Source organism: Pocillopora damicornis, chromosome 8 (genome assembly GCF_964200805.1).
Source record: "Pocillopora damicornis chromosome 8, jaPocDami1.2, whole genome shotgun sequence".
Lineage (NCBI taxonomy): Eukaryota > Metazoa > Cnidaria > Anthozoa > Scleractinia > Pocilloporidae > Pocillopora > Pocillopora damicornis.
In genome coordinates, this window is record NC_142677.1 from 22,801,638 (window position 1) to 22,822,387 (window position 20,750).

At 37.7% G+C, this 20,750-nt stretch overlaps 2 protein-coding genes across 2 annotated transcripts; one reads left to right on the top strand and one right to left on the bottom strand.

Annotated features, from left to right (window-relative positions):
• Positions 1–461: 461 nt before the first annotated feature.
• LOC113679759 (presequence protease, mitochondrial) lies at positions 462–14,989 on the bottom strand. The gene is made up of 30 exons (XM_089179919.1): positions 14,788–14,989; positions 14,202–14,272; positions 14,074–14,120; positions 13,407–13,513; positions 12,881–13,032; positions 12,060–12,174; positions 11,369–11,465; positions 10,602–10,709; positions 10,299–10,351; positions 9,677–9,803; positions 9,176–9,264; positions 8,579–8,707; positions 7,859–7,972; positions 7,484–7,580; positions 6,497–6,574; positions 6,258–6,350; positions 5,763–5,862; positions 5,332–5,400; positions 5,176–5,223; positions 4,919–5,048; positions 4,581–4,778; positions 4,330–4,495; positions 4,070–4,170; positions 3,410–3,518; positions 2,897–3,009; positions 2,387–2,440; positions 1,845–1,913; positions 1,464–1,578; positions 1,153–1,286; positions 462–1,074 (listed from the first exon to the last, which is right to left on the bottom strand). The coding sequence occupies exons 1-30, from the start codon at positions 14,850–14,852 to the stop codon at positions 966–968; spliced, it is 3,057 nt and encodes a 1,018-aa protein (XP_089036045.1). The 5' UTR covers positions 14,853–14,989; the 3' UTR covers positions 462–965.
• A 24-nt stretch (positions 14,990–15,013) lies between these two features.
• LOC113679766 (centrosomal protein of 57 kDa) lies at positions 15,014–20,745 on the top strand. Its single transcript, XM_027196737.2, has 9 exons — positions 15,014–15,195; positions 16,114–16,288; positions 16,799–16,978; positions 17,394–17,635; positions 17,830–17,907; positions 18,567–18,650; positions 18,762–18,857; positions 19,253–19,461; positions 19,835–20,745. Exons 1-9 carry the CDS (start codon positions 15,175–15,177, stop codon positions 20,196–20,198), a joined length of 1,449 nt encoding a protein of 482 aa, XP_027052538.2. The 5' UTR covers positions 15,014–15,174; the 3' UTR covers positions 20,199–20,745.
• The last annotated feature ends 5 nt before the right edge of the window (positions 20,746–20,750 follow it).

A 20,750-nucleotide genomic window follows, 5' to 3' on the forward strand; every position in this document is an offset into this window, starting at 1 on the left:
ACGCCTATTTTTCAAATTTCATACTTTGTAGACTAGTTTTTTTTCCGAGCGAAAAAAAAACCGTCATATTAATTTTTCAGACACTCGTTTGACAGCAGTAATAGCAAAGACTGTAAACAAACTGAGTTAGAAGAGGCTGTCACAATTCGGAAACTCATCACGACAGCTCAAACCTAAATAACTTCGGAAATCGAATTCATACATTAAATACTTTCTAAATATAAAAGAAAATTAAATAACCATTTACTAAATAACTAAATGTTTCATAACACAAGGTTTCAAAAACGCGTAATCGAGTCAGATTTTTTTAAATGCATCCATCTTCGCAAAAAGCATGAATTCCTGCAGTTGTGACATTCTGTATGAAAATTACCTTGGTTTGATTAAAAAGGAGAATGTTTCCTTTATTGCTTTACTTCCAATGGCCGTGTGAATAAAGAGAGAATTCATCAGTTGTCTCGTTTTTCAACTTTATTTCTTGAAGAAGACAGAACGGTTAGAAACAAATTCAGTTTCTCAAGTTAGAGTAGCAAATAATCAGGCGTGTTATGGTGGCTTGATCTGGTATCACGTTTATCACCAAACGGAGAATTCTTGTGTGGCGGATAATCAGGAATTGGTCTACGAACTGCATTTAGACATTGTTTCAAGCTAGATTTGCTTGAAGACGGATAACAAGTCAAATCTGTCTCGTCGACGTTTCTGAGAGAAACTTCATTCATTCTCAGGTTAAATCTTGTTCACGACGTGTGCTGATGAGTAGGAGGGTGGAAGGGGGGCTTTTTATCGATAATTCCATTCCTCTCCTGGCACCACCTCCTTAGGTTTCGAACGCTCATTCACCATACCCAACAGAGACCCGAGTGAATGTGTATCCTAGTTGCCAACAGTGATCTCCAGTTGCGGTCTTTAATCATGGACGCCCATTTAGAATATGTCACAGTAATCCTACAGCGATGTCGAAATCAGCTCAAGTTTTCTCGTCTTACAATCCACGAACTATTATTGGCTGTAAGGTTGTTTCCAGGCCCTAGCACTGCTACTGCATTGGGAACGTCTGAGGAGGCCAAGTACCTAAAACGAACATACCATTATCAACAGGACAACACGTAAAACATGTTGGATAACCTATCTGAAACTTGCGATACTCACGTGCGTGCCACGTGAATGACGTCATCCCTGGTCACGTTAAACAGCCGGTCTCTGTTTGCCTGGCGCATTTCATCTGTCACACCTTGAGTAAAGTACAGCATGCCTCGGTTGCTTGGTGATACTGGTTTGTCGACCTGAGAGGATATAAGTGTATTAGAATCAGCTGGAGTTATCCAGTGAATACCACTCGATAAACACTTCATTTACTGTAACTGATTTTCTGATTGGTCGGCTTGAACAGACCATGAAGATAAATAAGTCACGAAAGTTTCTGCGAATGCTCTTGAAGTAAAGTCGTATCTGATGCTTACTTCGGCGAAAACAGAAAGCTTTGCTTCCTCAATGTCTTGGTCTGTAAACTTTCCCTCAAGCGCCCACTGAATGGAGTCCTCAAAGGCTGACAGCGTACCTTCGAAATTAGGATCTCTGCAAAAAAAAAAGGCGCCGTCAATTAGGTAGAGGTATAAAGACTGAAGAGTTTATGGAGATTGTATGAAATTTATGGAGGGCAAAATAACGAAAAACAGACCTTGCAAATTTATAACTAATGCTGCAGAGTCTGCGCCAGAAGCTATCGCTTCTCACTAAGAAAAAGATCATTTACAACGAAGATCACCTGCCCCAATCCTTTGTAAAGCGGTCTGTCTAAATAAGCAACGTAAGCACACCTCACAAAAAACGCGCAGGTTTACCTGTAGGAGTAGAATGAGAAGATACCGCCTCCCATCTTAGCACCACTGCCATACGCTCCACCTTTCTCCCTGAAAAAACGGAAACAAAATAATAAACATCAAACCGAATTTGCTTGATTGTACCTGCAGAAATTTGAGCCACGTTTTATGATCGGGACACAAGAAGCTACTAGTCACTTCGAAAGGTCTGTGCGATGAACCACTTCGACGCGTACTTCTTCGAAACAAGTCGGTGAAACTAATTGTACGGACGCAATCAGCCCTTCAATTCAAACCAATCTGAGTGTGCTTGACGTCTTAAGGGAGACGAAATTCTGTCTCAGAAACAGACTTTCGAAATAATCTCCACTTCACAAAAAAGAAAATTGCTGTTGCTCCTTAGATCCAAAACTTTGAGATTTCCTACAAGAAAGAACTTCAGACAGGATTGTAGAAACAGACGGGGGTAGAAACTGCATAAAAATATAATGAACAAAACTTTCTGTTCAAAATATCTGCGATGGTTGTTTTTACATCAGTTTGTTGGCGGTTTAAAACTGTACCTTATTTCGCGGTGAAGAAACTTCGCCGAGAGGAGTTTGGCCAGAATTCTTAATCTAGATAGAGTGAAAGTGAAGCAAGATAAGGTAAAAGGTAAGAAAAAAGAGCGCGTAGACAAGTAAACGTAGAGGTTCAGTTTGGACCGGGTTAATAAGGAAGAGGGCTGGACACTATGAAACAAACTATTGCTATAGTGTGACATGGGAACTTCCAACTAAACCTATGAATGAAATCCCGGAAAGTGTTCCAAAAAGCTATCCGGTTCATACAGTCGCCTGTGTAAATTCGACGGCCATTAATAGGGAAACTTTTTCCTCAAAATCGTTACTGTTTCGCAAATTCATTCACCTTTTTAGATCTCTAAACTTTCTAAAGATCTACTTATACCCTAAGAGTGGAAAAAAATCCAGTTCTTGCCAGTTGTCTTTCCGCGTAAACGTTGCTTGAAATATATTTTTTAAACCAGCACTTCTGACACTTGAATTAACGAGGAACATAAATCTCGGACTTACTTAGGATGGTCCTCATGTATGTAGGGCACTGTGGGTAGGCACCTGCTTATGTAATTAACTGGGAGAGGTACCTCATAATGGGTCTTCACTGCAGATGGCGTGTAGTCTGGGTGCTATAAAAAACAACCCTGTTGTTAGGCTAATGTTCTCCGATACACTGTCCAGCAAAGAGGTGATTCGAATAAAAAACTCATTGACTGATGTCTGATATACTGATAACATCAAATTTTCTTATTTCATTTACATGGAAATTTACGGCGGTTAGAAAAGAGAATTACACTTCGGATATAAGGAGTTTATGGGTTGAATGAAAGCTAAAGCAGTGATGACTCAGGGAACTCTTCTTTAGTGAAGAGTTCCCATGATCTTTTTTGGCCTAAAATCTACATTTGATCACGCAGTCACCATCTTGGTTTTTTGGGTGAGTACATGTACTTTTGCCGAATAATTCAAGACTTGCAGCTCCTTCCTAGCTTAAAATCTGCTTTACTCCAGTCTATTTTAGAAGCATACCTGAACATGAGACGACTCTTCGAGTAAACTACTGGACAGCGAATCACAGAAACCTTCCAAAGCATTTTCCACTGCTTGTCGTTCTTGAGCTGTTGTGTTAACTGCGCATCTGAAGGTAAACACAACTCGGTCAGCATCAACTACGCGAGGGACTCTAAAAATCGCCTTTACAATCTATCGCGGCAACAGAAGTACAAACTCAGGAGACGAAAACGTAAAGGTCTGTACTCGAGCGGACCATCCAGCCAGAACGCATTACGGTTTCCAAAGCATGAAGCGACTGGGAGCATTACTTCCCCCCGCCCCCATGATGATGATGTCAGTCCATCGCAAGGTTACCCCCCAGCATTTCATCAGGCTACGTTGATTAGATAATCGCTCCGACGAAGGGCTAACGCTCGAAACGTCAGCTTTTTTACCCTTTACGGTGGCTAATTTACGTTTTCAACCCAGTTGTTAACACTAAATTACCTGCTATACTCTCCCACCGACGCAGCACCACAGTTTCTTTAGAAACTTACCCCTTTATTCATACGCTGTTTATACTCTTGGCTGTAGAGGCACTGTGAAAATGTTTTGCCCAAGAACACCACACATTGATTTAGGCTACCTTGTCTCCCCACGAGTACATGTAAAGGCGTTTTGTCAAATATTTCTTACCTGAATTGTGTACCTTCCAACACCTCAATTGCTATGGAGCTGAATTTCTCTATAATTGGTGTCAGGTCCTCCATTTCAGCGATATCCTTCATAAACAGGACCTGAAGCGAATCGAAACAGACATATGTTGTCCTAAATGATGCCAACAATCTCACTGTTCCATTTTTTTCGCAGTAGAGTTATCTTTATTTCCAAATCATCAAACAGGTGTTAGTTCGTACCAGTGCGTATGGACAAGAAGTTCATTGTAAGATGCATACCTGAGAAAGTCCTGAAAACTGCTCACTGAGGTGTGCCGCGGGAGACAGGGAACTAGAGGCGAGTGCCATCGCATACAAGTGTCCCGAGTGGGCAACAGACATCGCCAAGTCTGAGGCGAGCATATTAATGAGTGTGCGCAGACGTTCAAGGTCGTTTAATGTAGGTCTGCAATAAATTTTGGACAAAAGTAACCAAAGTGTCTACTTCTCATCATAACATTGAGGCAGGACTTTAAATTTGAAGCACAAACCTGGAAAATATTTCTCCCCACAAGTAAAACATGTGAGGGAGGTTCTTGTCAAGACAGTGAGAGGAAAAGGAAAGACCCTGTTCAAACGCTTTCATATCACTATGGTGAGAGGACACGTGTGTTGATAGGCCCATGCCTCCTGTTCTCATCTCTATCAGCTGGGACAGTTCACGGTAGCTGAGGTTACCAGCACCCATTCTACAACCAAGAGAAGTTTCTAGTTAGAAAAAAAATCCACACACACATAGTCGTCACTTCACGAACTTCGCCTACACATCGCGTTTATACAAGAAAGACGAAAATGTTAGTTGACGGTGTGACATCATTGAAGTACTCACTTGGTTAAAATGAAGCAGAAGAGAGGCAGGTATTGCCGTAAATCCTCTGGTATATCGGTAATGCTGGAAATTGCGCGAAAATATGTGATCCCATTGGTGGGTTGTTCACAATACTGCACAGGGACCCCAGCTGGAAGCAGAACACACATCACAATAATTTCAGTTCCAGATTCTACCTGTATTATGTATGGTGTAAGTGGTTCTTTACTTACAAAAATACCTTAACACAACCTAGAGTCATATTGTTCTAAACTTACCGGATATATAATGTTCTAACTTAACTGGCTTAACTTCAGAATCAATATCTGTAAATAAAAAAACGATTGGAAAAAATGATTGTCAACTTATAGATGAATAAGTAAGGTAATTTTCTTGGCACTAAACAGAAGTAACAAAGGAAAAGAACCACTTGCCAGAAATCGCCATCTTCGGTAGACAGGACACATCTTCAACAGTATTCTGTTGTTCAGCCAGTTCAATACCTGACAATGAGCAAACAAAGAGGATGTGAGCCACTACACTCGACTCGGAAAATGAATTATGAGGGGGTGAGATGTGGAGGCCACTGAACTGACTTTGAATTAAACTTTTGGTTATGGCAGGCCGTTGTTTATCTTTGTTGTCTACACCCGTTATTCAACTGTGGGTTGAGAACCTCTTCAGTAGCTGGAGGAACAAGATGTCAAACCTCACAAAAGTCGCTATGGGGTGATGGCTTTTACGGCTAACGGTTCAAATTTTGGCCATTTTACGCCTAACGGCTAATTTTTTTGGCCGTTTTACGACTATCGGCTAACTCCGTTGAGCCCCCCCCCCGTATAATGACTTGAAAAGATACGCATACCTTTTTGGTAAATGTTCCTTTTATCGTCTTCAGATAAACAACTAACTTTACTTTGTAACTTTTCTTTTTCTTTCTTGTTCAGTTCTGCCTCATACTCTGGCTGTTAAAAAGTTAGAAAGAAAGCAAAATTTGAAATTTGAAAAAGTTCTAAAGATCTCTGGCTGTTAATCTGCGTCTATTGATGAAACTTTTATCACTGAAAAACACTTCAACCGTACAAAGAAATGAAAATATCAGGGAAAAAAAATGCTGATTAAATTTTTTCTCCAGTTTTAATTTTGTGAACATCTATGAGAGCATATATGTTACCTACTCACAAAAACATTAGTTTCCAATGAATGAGCTGAAAAACACATTTCCCGAAGCATTAAGACGGCAACATTACCGCAAAATCGTTTGTTGAAATTCTCTCTGAGTGAGTGAGTGAGTGAGTATTCTTGCAGGTTTTATCAACGATAAGGTCGGTTGATAAAGCGCTACCAAAGCGGTACTTACATCAGGATTCATAACAAGTGTCAGGCAATGTGGGTTATCCTTAAAACACTCCTTCACTTTTTCTTGTAGAAATGGTCCGTTTGCTAGTTTTTCCTGAAAGCAAATTAAACTATCAAATGTTGTTGAAATTGTAGGGGAACTGAAAAGATCAATTAAAGGAAAAAACAAAAAAATCGCAAGATAGGGACTTTGGAAGAAGAAAGATGGTAAATTTGTTTCGCACACAGCGCCATTCATACCTTAAACAGCTGTACATGGTCATTAATCAGCAAATATTCTGATGGATCGGCACCGTGATTCCATGCTGACATTATTCCCTGAACGAAACATAGCATTACGAAGTCTTAATTAACAAATTAACAAGTTACCCGAGGCATTTCGGTACACATACAACAAAACAACAACAACAACAACAACAAACAAACAAACAACAAAGATAAAAAGAGACATCTGATTACATGTCGCAGAATAAATAGCGTACGGTTTGAAAAAGGAAGTACATCCAAATCCAGCCTAACGATTCTCAAAGTACAACTCATTCCAGTTCTTTCAATTTCGATTTAGTTGAGCCAAAAAGAACTAGAACTAGTATCAGAAGCGCAATAATAAGAGAGAACAGGTTCAAAGTTCCTTTGCAATAACAACAATAGTTACCAGCTACCAAAACATGAACACACACTATCCTGACTCAGTTCATAATATCATGAAAAAGATACAAAGTATCAAACATTCAGCCGTTTTACTCCCAGTATCAAAATAGCAATTCTCCTCACAGTCATAATTGCCCTTCCAATGATTCTAGCACTGAGAATTTGGTGTAAAATCAACCTTAGATCTCCTTGTTACTATTTCTTTTTCTTCTCTACATCTTTCTGTTTTGAAAATGTGCTGATATTTTACAAGAAAATAATTTTTTATATGTATATATTTGCTACCAGAAAACCACAGTACCATACTTTATAGTTTGGAGAGTAATGGCAAGGAAGCCCCCATGGAACCATGGGGCTTATAAAGTATAAGCTTCCTTAACTAATAGTACATTACTTACAGAAATGGAGCAACAGTGGCATGAACCACAAAAATTAAATAATGAAAATAACTTACAACTCAAAAGTTGCAAAAAAGAAAACAAGAAAAAAAGGAATCAAGGGAAAGCAAAATGTGAGAAAAAAACCTTTTTCTTGGTCCATTGCAGGTTGGAGTAACAGGGCTATCACAATATTTACCATAATGAGTCCCAGTCCAAAGTTACTGCTCTGATGTTTTGTCGCTAGCTCCACCCTGTGAAGAGCTGCTTCCACCCTCTCAGATGGAAAACCTTCCCTGCAAACAATGCATAGGTATGTTGGAGCACATATCATGTACTTTTGACTGAGTTTGGTTGGGTCTGATGGGAAAATTTTTGGCCCTCAGTCATGATGAAAATTTTGTACAGCTTAAATAGGACTTGTTGACATTAGCAAGTGGTCCCAAAACAAAATGGTCAAGAAAAAGTTCAAATCTCTTGGCAAGTCTCTTGGCTTATTAGTTTTAGGACTGAGGGTTTAATTTCAGTCAATCTCGTGCTTTTTAAAGCTATATACTATTTATGATTTACTTACTCAATAACTTGATCAAATGTCTTGTGAATTTGTTCAACAACCATTGCGTAGTCATCTTTCTTGATGCCTTGAAGACCAATTGAAAACGAAGCATCTCTTGTTCCATTATCAAACCTTTGAGAAATCCACCATGTGACATTAGAAACTTTAGAAATCTCTCTCTTTTTTTTAAACAGAATCATATTTATTTTGCATCACAAAACAATAACTAAAATAATGTAAGGCATTGAACATTTACAGTGAACAGCAAAAAGAAAGTCATTCTTCTAATTACAGCTAAAAACATCATAGACTGATATATTTTTTAAAATATATTGGCTACAAATAAGAGTGAACTTGTTAGCATTTTAAATTCCAAGATCTTAACCTCAATTCTCATTTCTAGTAGCTACAGATTTCCTTGATAAGTAGTTACAAGAATTTGTTGCAGGATAACATATTATTACAACTTAAACATTACTGACTTCTCAGCACTTGCAACATGCTCATAGAAAACTTTTAAGTTTAAAAATTTATCAACAAAAGAGCAATGATAATAAATTCTCCTTTTATTAAGCTCCACATACGCTCAATCCAGTTTACTTCCTAATGTAAAGACTTGTGTTTAAATGTTTCCTGGTTCACCTTCTGTATTTTGAACCCCACTACCGCACCACTCTAATCAACATGTTCAACTAAAGTTTTAAGTGGTCCCCCCTAGGGGCTGTTAATTCAACTTACCCTGCTCCTGGTGAGTAATCTGAGCCAATGTTTGGTGCGATAAGGGAATTGTAGAATGGTGAGTTTGGACCACTCATTAAAAGAGAAGATAAAATGACCATGGAGAAATTATCAAATGCATCTGTGGTTCTGTGGATAGGACAATATCATTATGGGTATTCAGGAGGATGGAATTAATATCAAGTCAAATATTTCATGGTTTTTATTACAGAATGTGTTAGCAGGTGAAAAGTGTATAGTGTAAGAAAAAAATTCTAAAAATCTAAATAGATAGTACCTCAGGTCTTCAAAATTTAGCTGAAGAATTCTGTGTAATAAGCCAAGAATTTTCAGTCTTGATTACTAGTGTGCGCTCTATCAAGTGGCTCTCTCTACAGAGAGGCACAATGATTTGCTTATAATAAAGTAAGCAACATGTACCTCTCATAGATATAACATATCTAGAAAATAGGTCGAGTCTGTTTAAGTGAAACAACAATGCATTTTAATGACTTGTTTTCAGGTGTTCAGGTCTCTTTCAGATGACTTCTCTTGTAAACTCCAAGTATTTTCTTAGATCAACAAACACTCCTTGATCAAGACCAGGACTTAACAAACCTTCCTGTTAAATAATGTAGTCCCACTGTAGTTTGTTTGTCAGGATTTGCAGCCATTGGATCAACAGGGCAGGTTACATGTTTTTCTCGCTAAAAGACACAAAAATATCATAATCAAATATTAGTGACAAAGTAACTGTTAACAACAAAATAGGAAAAAAAATACATTCATTTTGGTTATGAACCAGCAGCACTAAACTTAGCTGCTCTATTCTGCAACTATAAACATTTACAAATACTGGAGGAATTATTTACTAATGATGGAAAAAAGGATAAAAACAACAGAAAGAAAGGAAAATTGGAAAATGGAATGGTTTAAAAGAAGGCCTGAACAATCGTCTATAAGAAGGAGCCAAAAAAATTGATAGAATGATATATGCAACAATCCATTCCCATTGCAGAAAACTAGAAGCACCCCCCTTACGTAGCAATCACACTACGAAATCAATTTATAGCCAATCTCCTCTTGTAATAAATTAAATTTTTCATTATTGATACTTACAGGTTTTAACCAGCGTGGTTCATGTGGAATGTCTGTTGTTACAGAGATCTTGTCAAAATGGCGTAAAACTTTATTCTCTATGTTTTCTAGATTTTTCTCTAGGGGAAGGTCTCCATAAGTATAGAACCTGGAAATTCATAATTGTTATAATGATTGGCTTTTCATCAATTATTTACGCTATCCTTAATGGAAACAAAAAGGAAAATTACCACAGACATCAGGTGATAGTGTTCACCTACATTTTTTAACCTTTTCACTTCCAAGATCTCATTGGTAATTCTCCTTACTGTCTCACATGCAATTCTTAAAATGTTAGTTGGGAGAATTTGATATTAGATCAACCAATAATTCCCTTGTCAATATTTTTCCCTTTATTCTTAACACTTGTCTGCTTGTTATTGTATTGATGTTGTAAGGAGAGATTTCACCTTGGTCACTCATGGAAGTTAAAATGGTAACTATTTCAACAAAGTCAAAAAAATTCATTACATCAAATAATAAGTTTTAAAGATGATGACATGCAAAACAACCAGCAACTGAGAAGACTACCAAATTGAATAAGAAAAAACTAAGGAAGGAAGATATACTGCAGTCCATTTGGATATTAAAAAATACATTTTACCTGGAGTTACTGGGATGATAGTGTGAGGCATGAAAATCTTTTAACTGTTGCCACTAAAAAAAGTCAAAAAGAGAGATCACAGAATGTCATACTTGCACCATGGTAAGTGCACCAGAGATAGCCAGCTACACCCTCACATTAATTGACTAACTAATTATAACATTCCATCCAGCTGAAAATGACTAATCTCGTAAGAGCACAGAGTTGACATTATGATTATGACATTTTCGTCGGTGAGCCTTAAAAAGAGTCAAGAACAGTGATACAGGATGGGAATAACAGTAAACTGTAAATTATACTTACTGTGAGGTCAGGAATACACAGTGGATCTCCTCCACTATTGTTGCTATATGTGTGACTGGGTAATAAGTTGCTTTGGGCATGATGAACAAATAACGACTCTGGTGTTGACTAAAGAAATAAGAAATCAATTTTTTATTCAGTATTTAATTCCTTTCCAGAAAACAGTTGCACAGCAGCTCTCCAGTTAGAATAGTTTACTAATTTAGACACACAGTTACTAATTATTTATCTATTCATTCATTCATTCATTCATTCAGACTTCACTTGTTTCTTTTAATTATTTGCTCAATTAAGGGTTTGCAATCTCATTCATCTCAGTCAGTCAAACATTCAATCAGTCAGTTAGACAGCCAGTCAGTCAGTCCATAAATCAATCAATCAGTTCCTCAGTCTGACAGTTGATCAGTAAGTCAGTCTGTTAATCAGCCAGTCAATTAGCTGATGAGTAAGCCAGTCCACCAGTCAATCATTCCATCAATCTTGCCCTTGTTTCACTTATTCAGATAAGCTAACCATTCTGTCCTTTTCAAATCACTCACTCACTAGACACATGTACACCTCACTCACCCACTCACTGAACACACGTACACCTCACTCACTCACTGGACACATGTACACCTCACTCACTCACTGGATACATGTACACCTCACTCACTCACTCACTGGTCACATGTACATCTCACTCACTCACTCACTCACTCACTCACTCACTCACTGGACACATGTACACCTCACTCACTCACGGAAAACAAGTATGCCCCTCTTACCATGGCACCCTTCATTTCATTGAAGACCACTCCTTTGAAGATCAATGGTGAATCTGGATTGGCCAAATCTTCATGCTCCAACCGCCAACCTTCTTGCCTGGTAAAGCAACATAATTTTTTCCCACTTGAAACACTGTATCACAAACTAAAATGCTGCAGAAATTAAGGGGATCATTAGTGTATGTGAGATAGTTAAGCTTAAAAATCTCCGCTGCTCAAAAGAGAAGTCTTCTTTGCACAAAAGTTACATGTACATGCACCATCAACTCAAAGTAGTGCACCTTTAAATGTGTTCAAGTATATTTATTTAACACTCTGGGTGAGGACAATGTTCCTTGGCAAAGTAGATGAGAGATGTAATGGCCAAATGATTTGGACTCCAGAACAAAACCTCCAGGATTAAGCCCAAGCCAAGGTCACCTATATCAAGGACACTTCAACCCCACAGTGTCTCTTGTCACTCAGGTATATAAATGATTACCTGTGCAGAAACCCATTGAAATGCTGTTATTAACCTGCAAAGGACAAGAATTCTCCCAAAGGGAGAGTAGCTACTTCTCATTGTTTCATGCTATGGAACTGGGATAAGGTTGAGTGTTGTGTGCACCACAATTAACCACTGCCTTAAAATCATAGATATGGAATTACAAATTTAAAGTATCATTATTTCTTTAATTTCTGTCAAACTGACCTGAAATCTTGCTCTCTTAGTTGTGGAAAGAAGGCTGCATCCAGGTAAACAGAGAGCAAATTCTCAAAGTCTTTTGGGTTTTGAGTTGAGAAAGGATACATGGTGAAGTCACTGGCTGAAAAGGAGAGAAAAGATTTAACAGGACACTTACAGTATTACATAATTTATTTCCACTTCTCCTTGCATGATTATTGCAGTTAAGAGGTTGAGTATTATCATACAAAATTAAAGTTGATAATGATGAAGCAAAATTTCCCAAACATATCAATCAGGAGATTAACTTTGTGACGCATTTTGCACATGTCTGGCTTTTGGAAACTTAGGTGTCCAGAAGGAATATGCAGTGCACTCCCAAATAATAGTACTAACTTTAGTTTATAATCATAAATTGATTGCTTTCCAAAGGTTATGGGAAGAGAAATGCCTGTAAATCCTTCCATATCTCTGGCTAGAGGTTTTCATGTTATTCATCAGTTGATTCATTTTAACATGAGAGCTTTAACATATAATTACAGAATGTTAAAAAAGTACCCAATCATTAGAGTTAATTGACAATTATCATTTTTCTCCTGAGCAAGAAAACCCAGTGATAACATCTTATTTGAAATGATAACTTGGCTCAAATCATCTCTCATCAGCTCCACACCATAGTCCAAGCCTAGCTGTGTGTGGGCCATATGCCACATACCAACCTAGTAAGTTGCCTACCTTGTTATAAAGTATCAGAAGGTCTCATGGTATAAGAGCAACAGCCATTGAGATTGTAATTTATTAAGATCCTGAGGGGATCTCTTAGAATTTTCTCTACAACACTCTGTTACCTGTGAAGGCATTCATGAAGGTAGAGAGGGATCTGTTAAGCATCTTGAAGAATGGATCCCTGACTGGGTAGCTCTGTGAGCCACACAGAGCTGTGTGCTCCAGAATATGGGAAACCCCTGTGCTGTCCATTGGAGTAGTCCTGAATGCAACACTGCAATGAAGAGGAATATTATTCTCAGATGTGTCCCCAGAAGGCACCTTTATTTCAATTTAATCCTTTTTGGCACATGCAATAAGTCTCTACATTATCTTGTTTAATACTGTGGTGTAAAATGTTAAGCTATGCTTGGCTTGGCTTGGCTAGACTGCATCACACCACATTACACAGAACTGGACTAATATTTATTTATTGGTGGGCAAGGAGGACAACAAGGGAACACGTTGGTAAGAGCTAATCAACTGAAAAGCTAAGCAAAGTTACCAAACCCACATGGAAGTTAGCAACGGCAACCCAACTCATAAAAAAAAAAAAAAAACTGACACTTCAAAAATACTGTTTAGTTAGTAAGTCATTGTCATTTGTACCCAAAAACATTATTGGCATCATCTCTTGCAATATGTAAATGCTGGGCTCCTGTGTTATTGTGTGTCAGTTGGACAGACACTAGGAACAGTTCAGGTACTGGCACAACCTGAGAAAATAAAGATAAGAAAATTTATAATTTAACTTAGCCCAGCTATTCAGAGGGCAGATAATGCCAGCTAACGGATAAATGGCTATTCATGTCTTGGGCAAGGTGTGCTGCACTATCTAGTAAACAGCAATTTTTCCAGTGGACAGTGTTATCCTCCCTTCCAAAAACTAGGGCCTATTTATTGAGTAACAACAAAGGTGTTAAGAAGCCTTTCTTTAATTCAATTTCATGAAATATCATTTCACAATACATTAGCGACACTTTCTTACTCCCTGTGACTATGTCATTTTGGTTTGGTTTGATCTTAATTTTAATCACCTTTTCAACATGGCAGAAAATCACCCAAATATACATGCTACTACCATGCAAAATTGTATGTATTAGTAATGATGTGGTGATGGCAATTACTATTACTACAAATTCAATAGGTTTGTAATGAGGTTTGAAAATGCACTTTATCTAGTTAATTGATCACTGTACTTTTGAAAAGTTTTGTGAAAACTCTGGCCATTGTGTGTATCATCTGAACTTGACCATGTTATTTAATCATAAAATACCTTGTTGACTGTATATCCATGTATTCTGTCACCTGGTTTCAGCTGACCTGTCCAAAGAAATAATTCAGTCAATAATATTGCATCAGGACTATAAATCACCATGTGTTCCAAGCAGGTCTAGAACTTACTTGCAGCCTCTAAAGAGTTGCATTCCTTGCTCTCTTCTTTCAGTGCACAAAGACCACGCTTCAAAGCAGACCTGTTATTGCAACAAAATTAGAAAACATTTGAACCTTTGACCCCCCCCCCCCCTTGAGTGACTAGCATGTAATTTCTCCCTACAATATCTAGCCTGAATCACGTATTTTGGTCACGAGAATAAAGAATGTGATCGCCATTTAAAGCTGTAGAATGTCAACCAAATTCTCTTTGTCAGCTCCTTAGGAAATGTATGGAGAACGATAGGGAGAATAGGCATATAATCACATAACAAATTGATGTAAATTTGCGCGCAGGGGCACAAAAATCTGTGCCCAATTTAGTAAATTTTTCCTTAACGTTCAGCTGATTCACAGTTAAAACAGCATGAGCAAAAAGCCGATTGAGAGGTCAGCTAAGGCTTGAATGACTCCGTGGACAATAATTCAAAGATTTGTAGAGGTAAATGTGTAGCCATAAGAAAAGTGACGCAAGAGGGAAGTTTATGTTTATCAAAAATTGCGCAGTCAGCACGCATGTTTTAACAGATACGATAGTTAAAACTATCTGTCTTACCATTTGCACTGCCGTGATAACTTATTCCATTGCGGGGGAAGGAGGTGACGGTTAGCTCTCCACATTCTTTAATTTTCAGGTACTTTAATTAACAGGATGTTTCAGACCATCTCCATCAAACATTATATAATGGAACTTCCTCACGATTAATACTGAATAACCAGCATGGCGCATTGACTAAGTATCCAGGCCTGACGGTTATGAAAAATATTATGTGTGAGCCCACAGTAAATCACACGGACAGCAGTATGTCGTTTTAGACAACGGACGCTCTTGTGGCGTTGAGTCGGTGAAAAGTGTCAAACAAAATGAGCTACTTTTCGTCAATTTTCGCCATATTCTGGATACGATCAAGTTAGAAAATACTTCCACCCCTCTTGAGGAAGCATGGCTTATAGAGATGGAGCGGTAAGACTTTCTAAAATAATCTGAATTTAACCATGAGGGATCAGCGTCCTTTCATATCCTCGGCATGTGGCTTTTGACTCCTCTTGGTTTGTTTATTTTCACTACATCCGTTGCTGAAAAGAAATTGCGGTGGAGCTGATCTTGTCGATTTATGACCGTTTCCAATGGGCTAAATTAAAAAGCTATTTTAGTCCGTTGTGCTAAATTACGAGAGCGTGGAGCAGAATTTTAATCGATAACCGTACTTTACATAGTTTGACATCGCAAACGCAAGGATTTAGTTTGAAATTGCCTCCACGATTTTCCTTTGATCTTTTGAAACTACTAGCTATCTGCATGGCGTTGATAATAAGACTTACTTTTTTAAATAAATTGTGGGTATACTCACTTTCACGTAAGTGGATAATCACGTTAAGTTGCACATCGTGTTGTAGTTTAAAATGAATTTACCATCGAATTGATTTTTAATAAGTTTAATTTCTTTTTTCCCTTTGTTCAAGGAGCACTATCATAATCTTCAAACAAATATACTTACAAATAAAACCATTTTTTCATCATTTTGACCTGGAATCATCTAAAACTACATCACATGTTATTTAGAAAAGTTTTTTTCTCTAGGTTTCAAGATTTAGTCATTTGCCTTTCATCACAAAAAAGGTTGCCAATTGAGCAAAATTATATTGCAAACTGTTCAGTACATTAGATCAGATTAGAAATTAATGGGTTTAAAACCTTTTGCCTTCAAAGTACACAGCACAAAATAGTTGTCTGTGATATTTGGGAGAAGTAGTTTAACTTGTTCATACAATATTGGCACAATATTGCACCAAACGTTAGCACAAGTTGGAGATAACTTTATTTTTTATTGGAAACAAGTTTTCACATACTTTCTTATTTCTTTTTCTCTCTTCATTGTAGTCAACTCCTCCATATATGTCTGGGTACAGTTACAGAGGCTTTGGGGTTGACTCCCCTCACAGAGCAAGCATCCGCTCCACATCATCATTTCCAGGGGCAAGTGGATCAGTTTCTTCCTTCCATGACAATCTTAGAGCATCTCCAAGAGGAACTGTTCCTCAGACTAATAGCAGAGGTAATGTGTTGTTTTAGTCATTTTAGACAGTGTACAACATTTGTTTGAAATATATGTTGTGGACAGACTACAAGCAGTCCCAGTCCTAGAGAGAGCATGACTTGAAAGCAAGAGCCACAAACCTGCTCTCTCTGACTTCTCTTGCCACATTCTACAAACGCAAGTTTTTGTGAGCTGTACAGCTGACTGCAAGAGCCTTTTATGCTCTTTAACCCTTTAAATTCCAAGATCTGATTTTAAATTCTCCCCCTAGCTGCTACACATCTCCTAGTACATTAGTTACAAGAATTTGGTCTTAGATCAAGATAACAATTTCTACCTGATAAGTTTGAGAAGTCTCCTTACCTGTTTGCTGGATAATGTACGGATATTGTAGAGAGAATTTACATGTTTATCTGGGAGAAAGGGTTAAGATTTAAATTGTCATTAGCAAGTTATTTCTTTTAATGTTTATTTCTTTCTTTTTTTTAAATGCTGATAAATTGTTTACTTCATACTTTATTCAAACAGCTGTTGTGTCAGCGCTGAAGGGACTGCAAGAAAAGATTCGTAAACTTGAGCTGGAGAGAGCAGACGCAGAAGATAATCTGAAGAAATTAGCTGCTGAATCAAGACATTACAAGGATGTGCTGCAAAAAGAACTCACTGTCCATGAATCTTCACAAGGAGTTATTTCAAAGCAAAATAAACGTAGGTTACAGCTTTATTTAACATCCAGCATAAATACCTCGCAATACCTGAGGTCTGTACTGAAAGTTGCAGACTGGTTTTTTTCTTGGCATTTTAATGTGTGTGGCCAGAGTTTAAGGCACAGGGGCTATAAGTCAATGAGGAAAAAATGAGAGTTCATGACTAGAAATGACAGAACAAGAAAGTGTGGAAATTGAATTATTTTAAAGGAAAAAAAAATCAACTTTGGCCCCCTAGGTTTCACGCCACAAATATTCAAAGTAGTTGAAAATTTGCTCATCAGAAGCAATTGTACAGGACAGATTTGCCTCATAAATTTCAAAAAGCCTTGATTAAATTATTTTTAAGAAAAATAAAAACTTCTGTTTCATTACTTCAATTGAATCATTTACGTGTTTGTTGCTACATATTTTAGAGTTAGAAGATGACCTTCAAGGTGCAGAAGCTCGATGTAATTTATTGGAGAAACAGTTAGACTATATGCGTAAGATGGTTCAAACTGCTGAAACTGACCGAGATCAGGCATTACAAAGGTCAGCAATGGTTGCTAAACAGGCTGCCCAGCAAACCTCTGATGATATGAGAGGACAGTTTGAGAAACTAGCTGGGCTTGAAAGAGAGCACATGAAGTTAACTGCATCACATTCTATTGCTGAGGTGAGCTTTTGGAAGCCTGTATAAAGGCTGTGACTGAATATTCTATGAGTGTTCCTAGTTCATTTCCCTTTTATTTCCCCTTGCATTTCTTAGAACAATTTACATGGTTTTATGTTTCAAAAATTGTTGTGCAATTAAATTTTTTTGTTACCATTGCAATAGAAGTCTAACTCATGGTTTTATCTCATTTGCAGAGTAAAATTAGGGAATTGGAAGAACAACTAAGAGAGGAGGTCCATCAAAGAAAACTGGTGGAGAATAAAACCGCAGAGGTTGTTAGTAATCATCATTATAGCAATGTGTTGATACAGAAAGTAGTCAGGATTAGCAGTAGTTTTGTTTGACTTTGCTCTGTGATTGGTCCAGGAAACTTAAGCCACCATCTCAACCAATCAGATGCAAAACTAAAACCAATCACGACTTGGTTACCCGCGTTTTCCCGCGCTTTAGGCAGTTTGGTCGGTTTTACTTTGAGAGCTCATTGTCTTTCAAAGATTTTCTCCTCTCTTCTGATTAGCCGGTGTGGTTACTTTTGTTTTGGATTTACGACACTCAATCGAAAAGCGCTCTAATCATAGTTGCAACATGTTAAAATTAAACATATCATGGAGGAGCTGTAGCGTAATGGTTAGACGTGAGATGAAAATAATCGGTGCTCTAGACTGCAATCATTTTGGTCACCGAAGCGATTAGAAAAACATTGTGGTGACAAAATTTGGAGAGAAAATCGCCAATTTGGCGATCTGTTTACGGCGATCTCCTACCTTCCCCATTTTTCCGGCGACCAAAGCCTCTTTTTTTTTTTCGGGGGACTATTTTACGATTTTAGGTTAAGAAATAGCGACTTCGAAAAGGAGATAGCTGATCACGAGAAAGCTAACACAAGAAAGCACACTGTACCAAATTAAAAGCAAACTTGTTTCTCTTCCAGCTGGAATCAGTCGCAGAAACTAACAGAATACTTATGAACATGGCCTCGCCACAACGAACAAAGCCAAAGAAAAAGAAGCGAAAGGTAACTCTCACTTGCGTTATTTGTGGTAGTTAAAATTTTTTTTTATATATTTTAGCTTGTAATTTTTTTTTCTATGTGGAAAGTAGACGAGTGTTGTTATATTTATTTCAGCCTCCAAGACCTAAACCAAGAAAATCAAATCAGCCTGTTAAACCTTCGGATCACTACCATTTAAATTTAGGAAATATTCCATTTGTCGTCGGCCAGGTATGTGACAATGTTGAATTCCTTTAAAACTTAGGTTAGACCAAAAAAATGGGGAGCAAAGTGATCAGAATAGCCAATCAGAACAGAGATCAGCAAGGAACCAATGAGAACTTAAAGCTACGGCTCAAGCGCGGGAAAATGCGAGTTACCAAGTTATGCTTGGATCCAGTGTAACATCTAAATGGTCGAGAAGACTTTTGAAATTACACCCAATTTCGTAAAAGCACACTTATTTGGTATTGATGTAGTGATCATTTTAAGATCCAAGTATGGTGGGAATTCGAAGAAGTCGCGTGAAAATTAGTTCTTTGGATGGGAAGGATAATAACACCGAACGGAGTGACATTTCTTTCTCTCTCATCTTCTTTTTTATGGTTTTTTCTTTTTGGTGATAGTCGACTACAAAATCACACTCTCTTGGAGCTAATGTACAGACTGTGCTATCTTTAATGAAAGCCCATAACCCAGCGCTGTGTCACGCTGCTGCACGACGAGCTCCGAAAAGACTCCCGCAAAGTGCGGGTTCAGCGAGTGCCAGTGATTCAGATAACGCTTTCGAGGGGCTTCTCCTTGGACTACAGGATGAGTTTGGACACATCACTTTGTGCGTACTAATCAGTATTTTCGCCTAAGTTAGTCCTTTATGTGAGCCATTTAAATTAAAGTATATGAGACGCGTTAAAGGCATTAAGGCTACCACAGCCTCGTCCCTAGGACGAGGTCGTGTTGTGTTCACAGTTTTGCACTTTTTGAATAAGTGTTCTAAAAAAAGAAAACCTAGATAAATAAAATGGTAAATCGAACAAAGAGAAAGTTCACAAGGCTATGAGAGCTCAAAGTGAAAAAACGAGAAAGGATTGGTTTTTAAGTCTTCAGTATACAAGATATAATTTTCAAGTTATAAGAGAAACGCGCTTGAAAAAAGGCTTAACAAACTGAAGTTAATCCCTATTTTCTGTGCTGTGTATCATTTTCAGCGAGCATCGAGAACTTTCTCGTCAAATACAAGAATCCGACGATCCAAGAATACAAGAAGATCTAAGAAGAGAGCTTGAAAACTTAGAAGCTCGAATGGAAGCAAAAGGAGAACAAATCGCAATGGTCCGACGACAGCAAGAGAAAGCGAAACGACAGCGCAAGAAGCAGAAGACAAAAGCAGCGGTTAGGCCTAAGAGCGCAAGCGCTGTCCTACCGGCGAGTGGTGGCGAAGTAGAGGTAGTGACAACTGTTAAAACGAAACCTGCTCGAACTGGAGGCACAGTGAAAGATACTTTATCAGTTTATAAAGGGATGAAGACGCTTCAAACTTCGCTTGGAAAGAATCAATATCATTGGGACTAGCCAAGCGGATGTTTCTTGTCCGAAGGGTGGAGGGAAAAGGTTGTTGAGGTGGGAATAAATATACTTGTGGGAGGGTAGGGTTATATTAGATAGATAGGTAAAAGAGAAAGTTTTTCAAACAGAAGACTTAAAGTGTTCAGACATGATACGTGTGGAACTTGCAAGGAGTGAAGAACTGAAAAAAGAGAGAGTGTGACAATCCGATCATTGATTTGTTTTTATCAAGATCTTTATTGACTTGCCCATGAAATTCTTCAAATTTAAAATAAAGAGAATGTAAAAAGATGACTGAGAGAACTGACGTTTTAATATCTGAACTCAAAAGTATAATGCCTCATTGTACTTTGACAGAACACTGAACAAGCATGTGGAGACTAGCAGTTATTATATATATATATATATATATATATATATATATATATATATATATATATATATATATATATATATATATTGTATGGTTTTCCTTCGTAAGAAGATTTGTAATTATGTACATGGAACAAACTTATTCTGAACTCTTCAATAAAAGTAGGATTTCTTGCGTCTAGTACT

What these genes read in the sequence shown, in the direction of transcription:
- LOC113679759 (XM_089179919.1), bottom strand. Translation starts at nt 14,852, where the DNA reads ATGTGGAGAGCTAACCGTCACCTCCTTCCCCCGCAATGGAATAAGTTA. An exon ending in CAACTCTTTAGAGGCTGCAA is followed by an intron (nt 14,121 to 14,201) that starts GTAAGTTCTAGA and finishes TTCTTTGGACAG; the next exon opens with GTCAGCTGAAACCAGGTGAC. An exon ending in AAGAGTCGTCTCATGTTCAG is followed by an intron (nt 3,010 to 3,409) that starts GTATGCTTCTAA and finishes TGTTTTTTATAG; the next exon opens with CACCCAGACTACACGCCATC.
- LOC113679766 (XM_027196737.2), top strand. Translation starts at nt 15,175, where the DNA reads ATGGCTTATAGAGATGGAGCG. An exon ending in CAAAGAAAAAGAAGCGAAAG is followed by an intron (nt 18,651 to 18,761) that starts GTAACTCTCACT and finishes TATTTATTTCAG; the next exon opens with CCTCCAAGACCTAAACCAAG. An exon ending in GAGTTTGGACACATCACTTT is followed by an intron (nt 19,462 to 19,834) that starts GTGCGTACTAAT and finishes TATCATTTTCAG; the next exon opens with CGAGCATCGAGAACTTTCTC.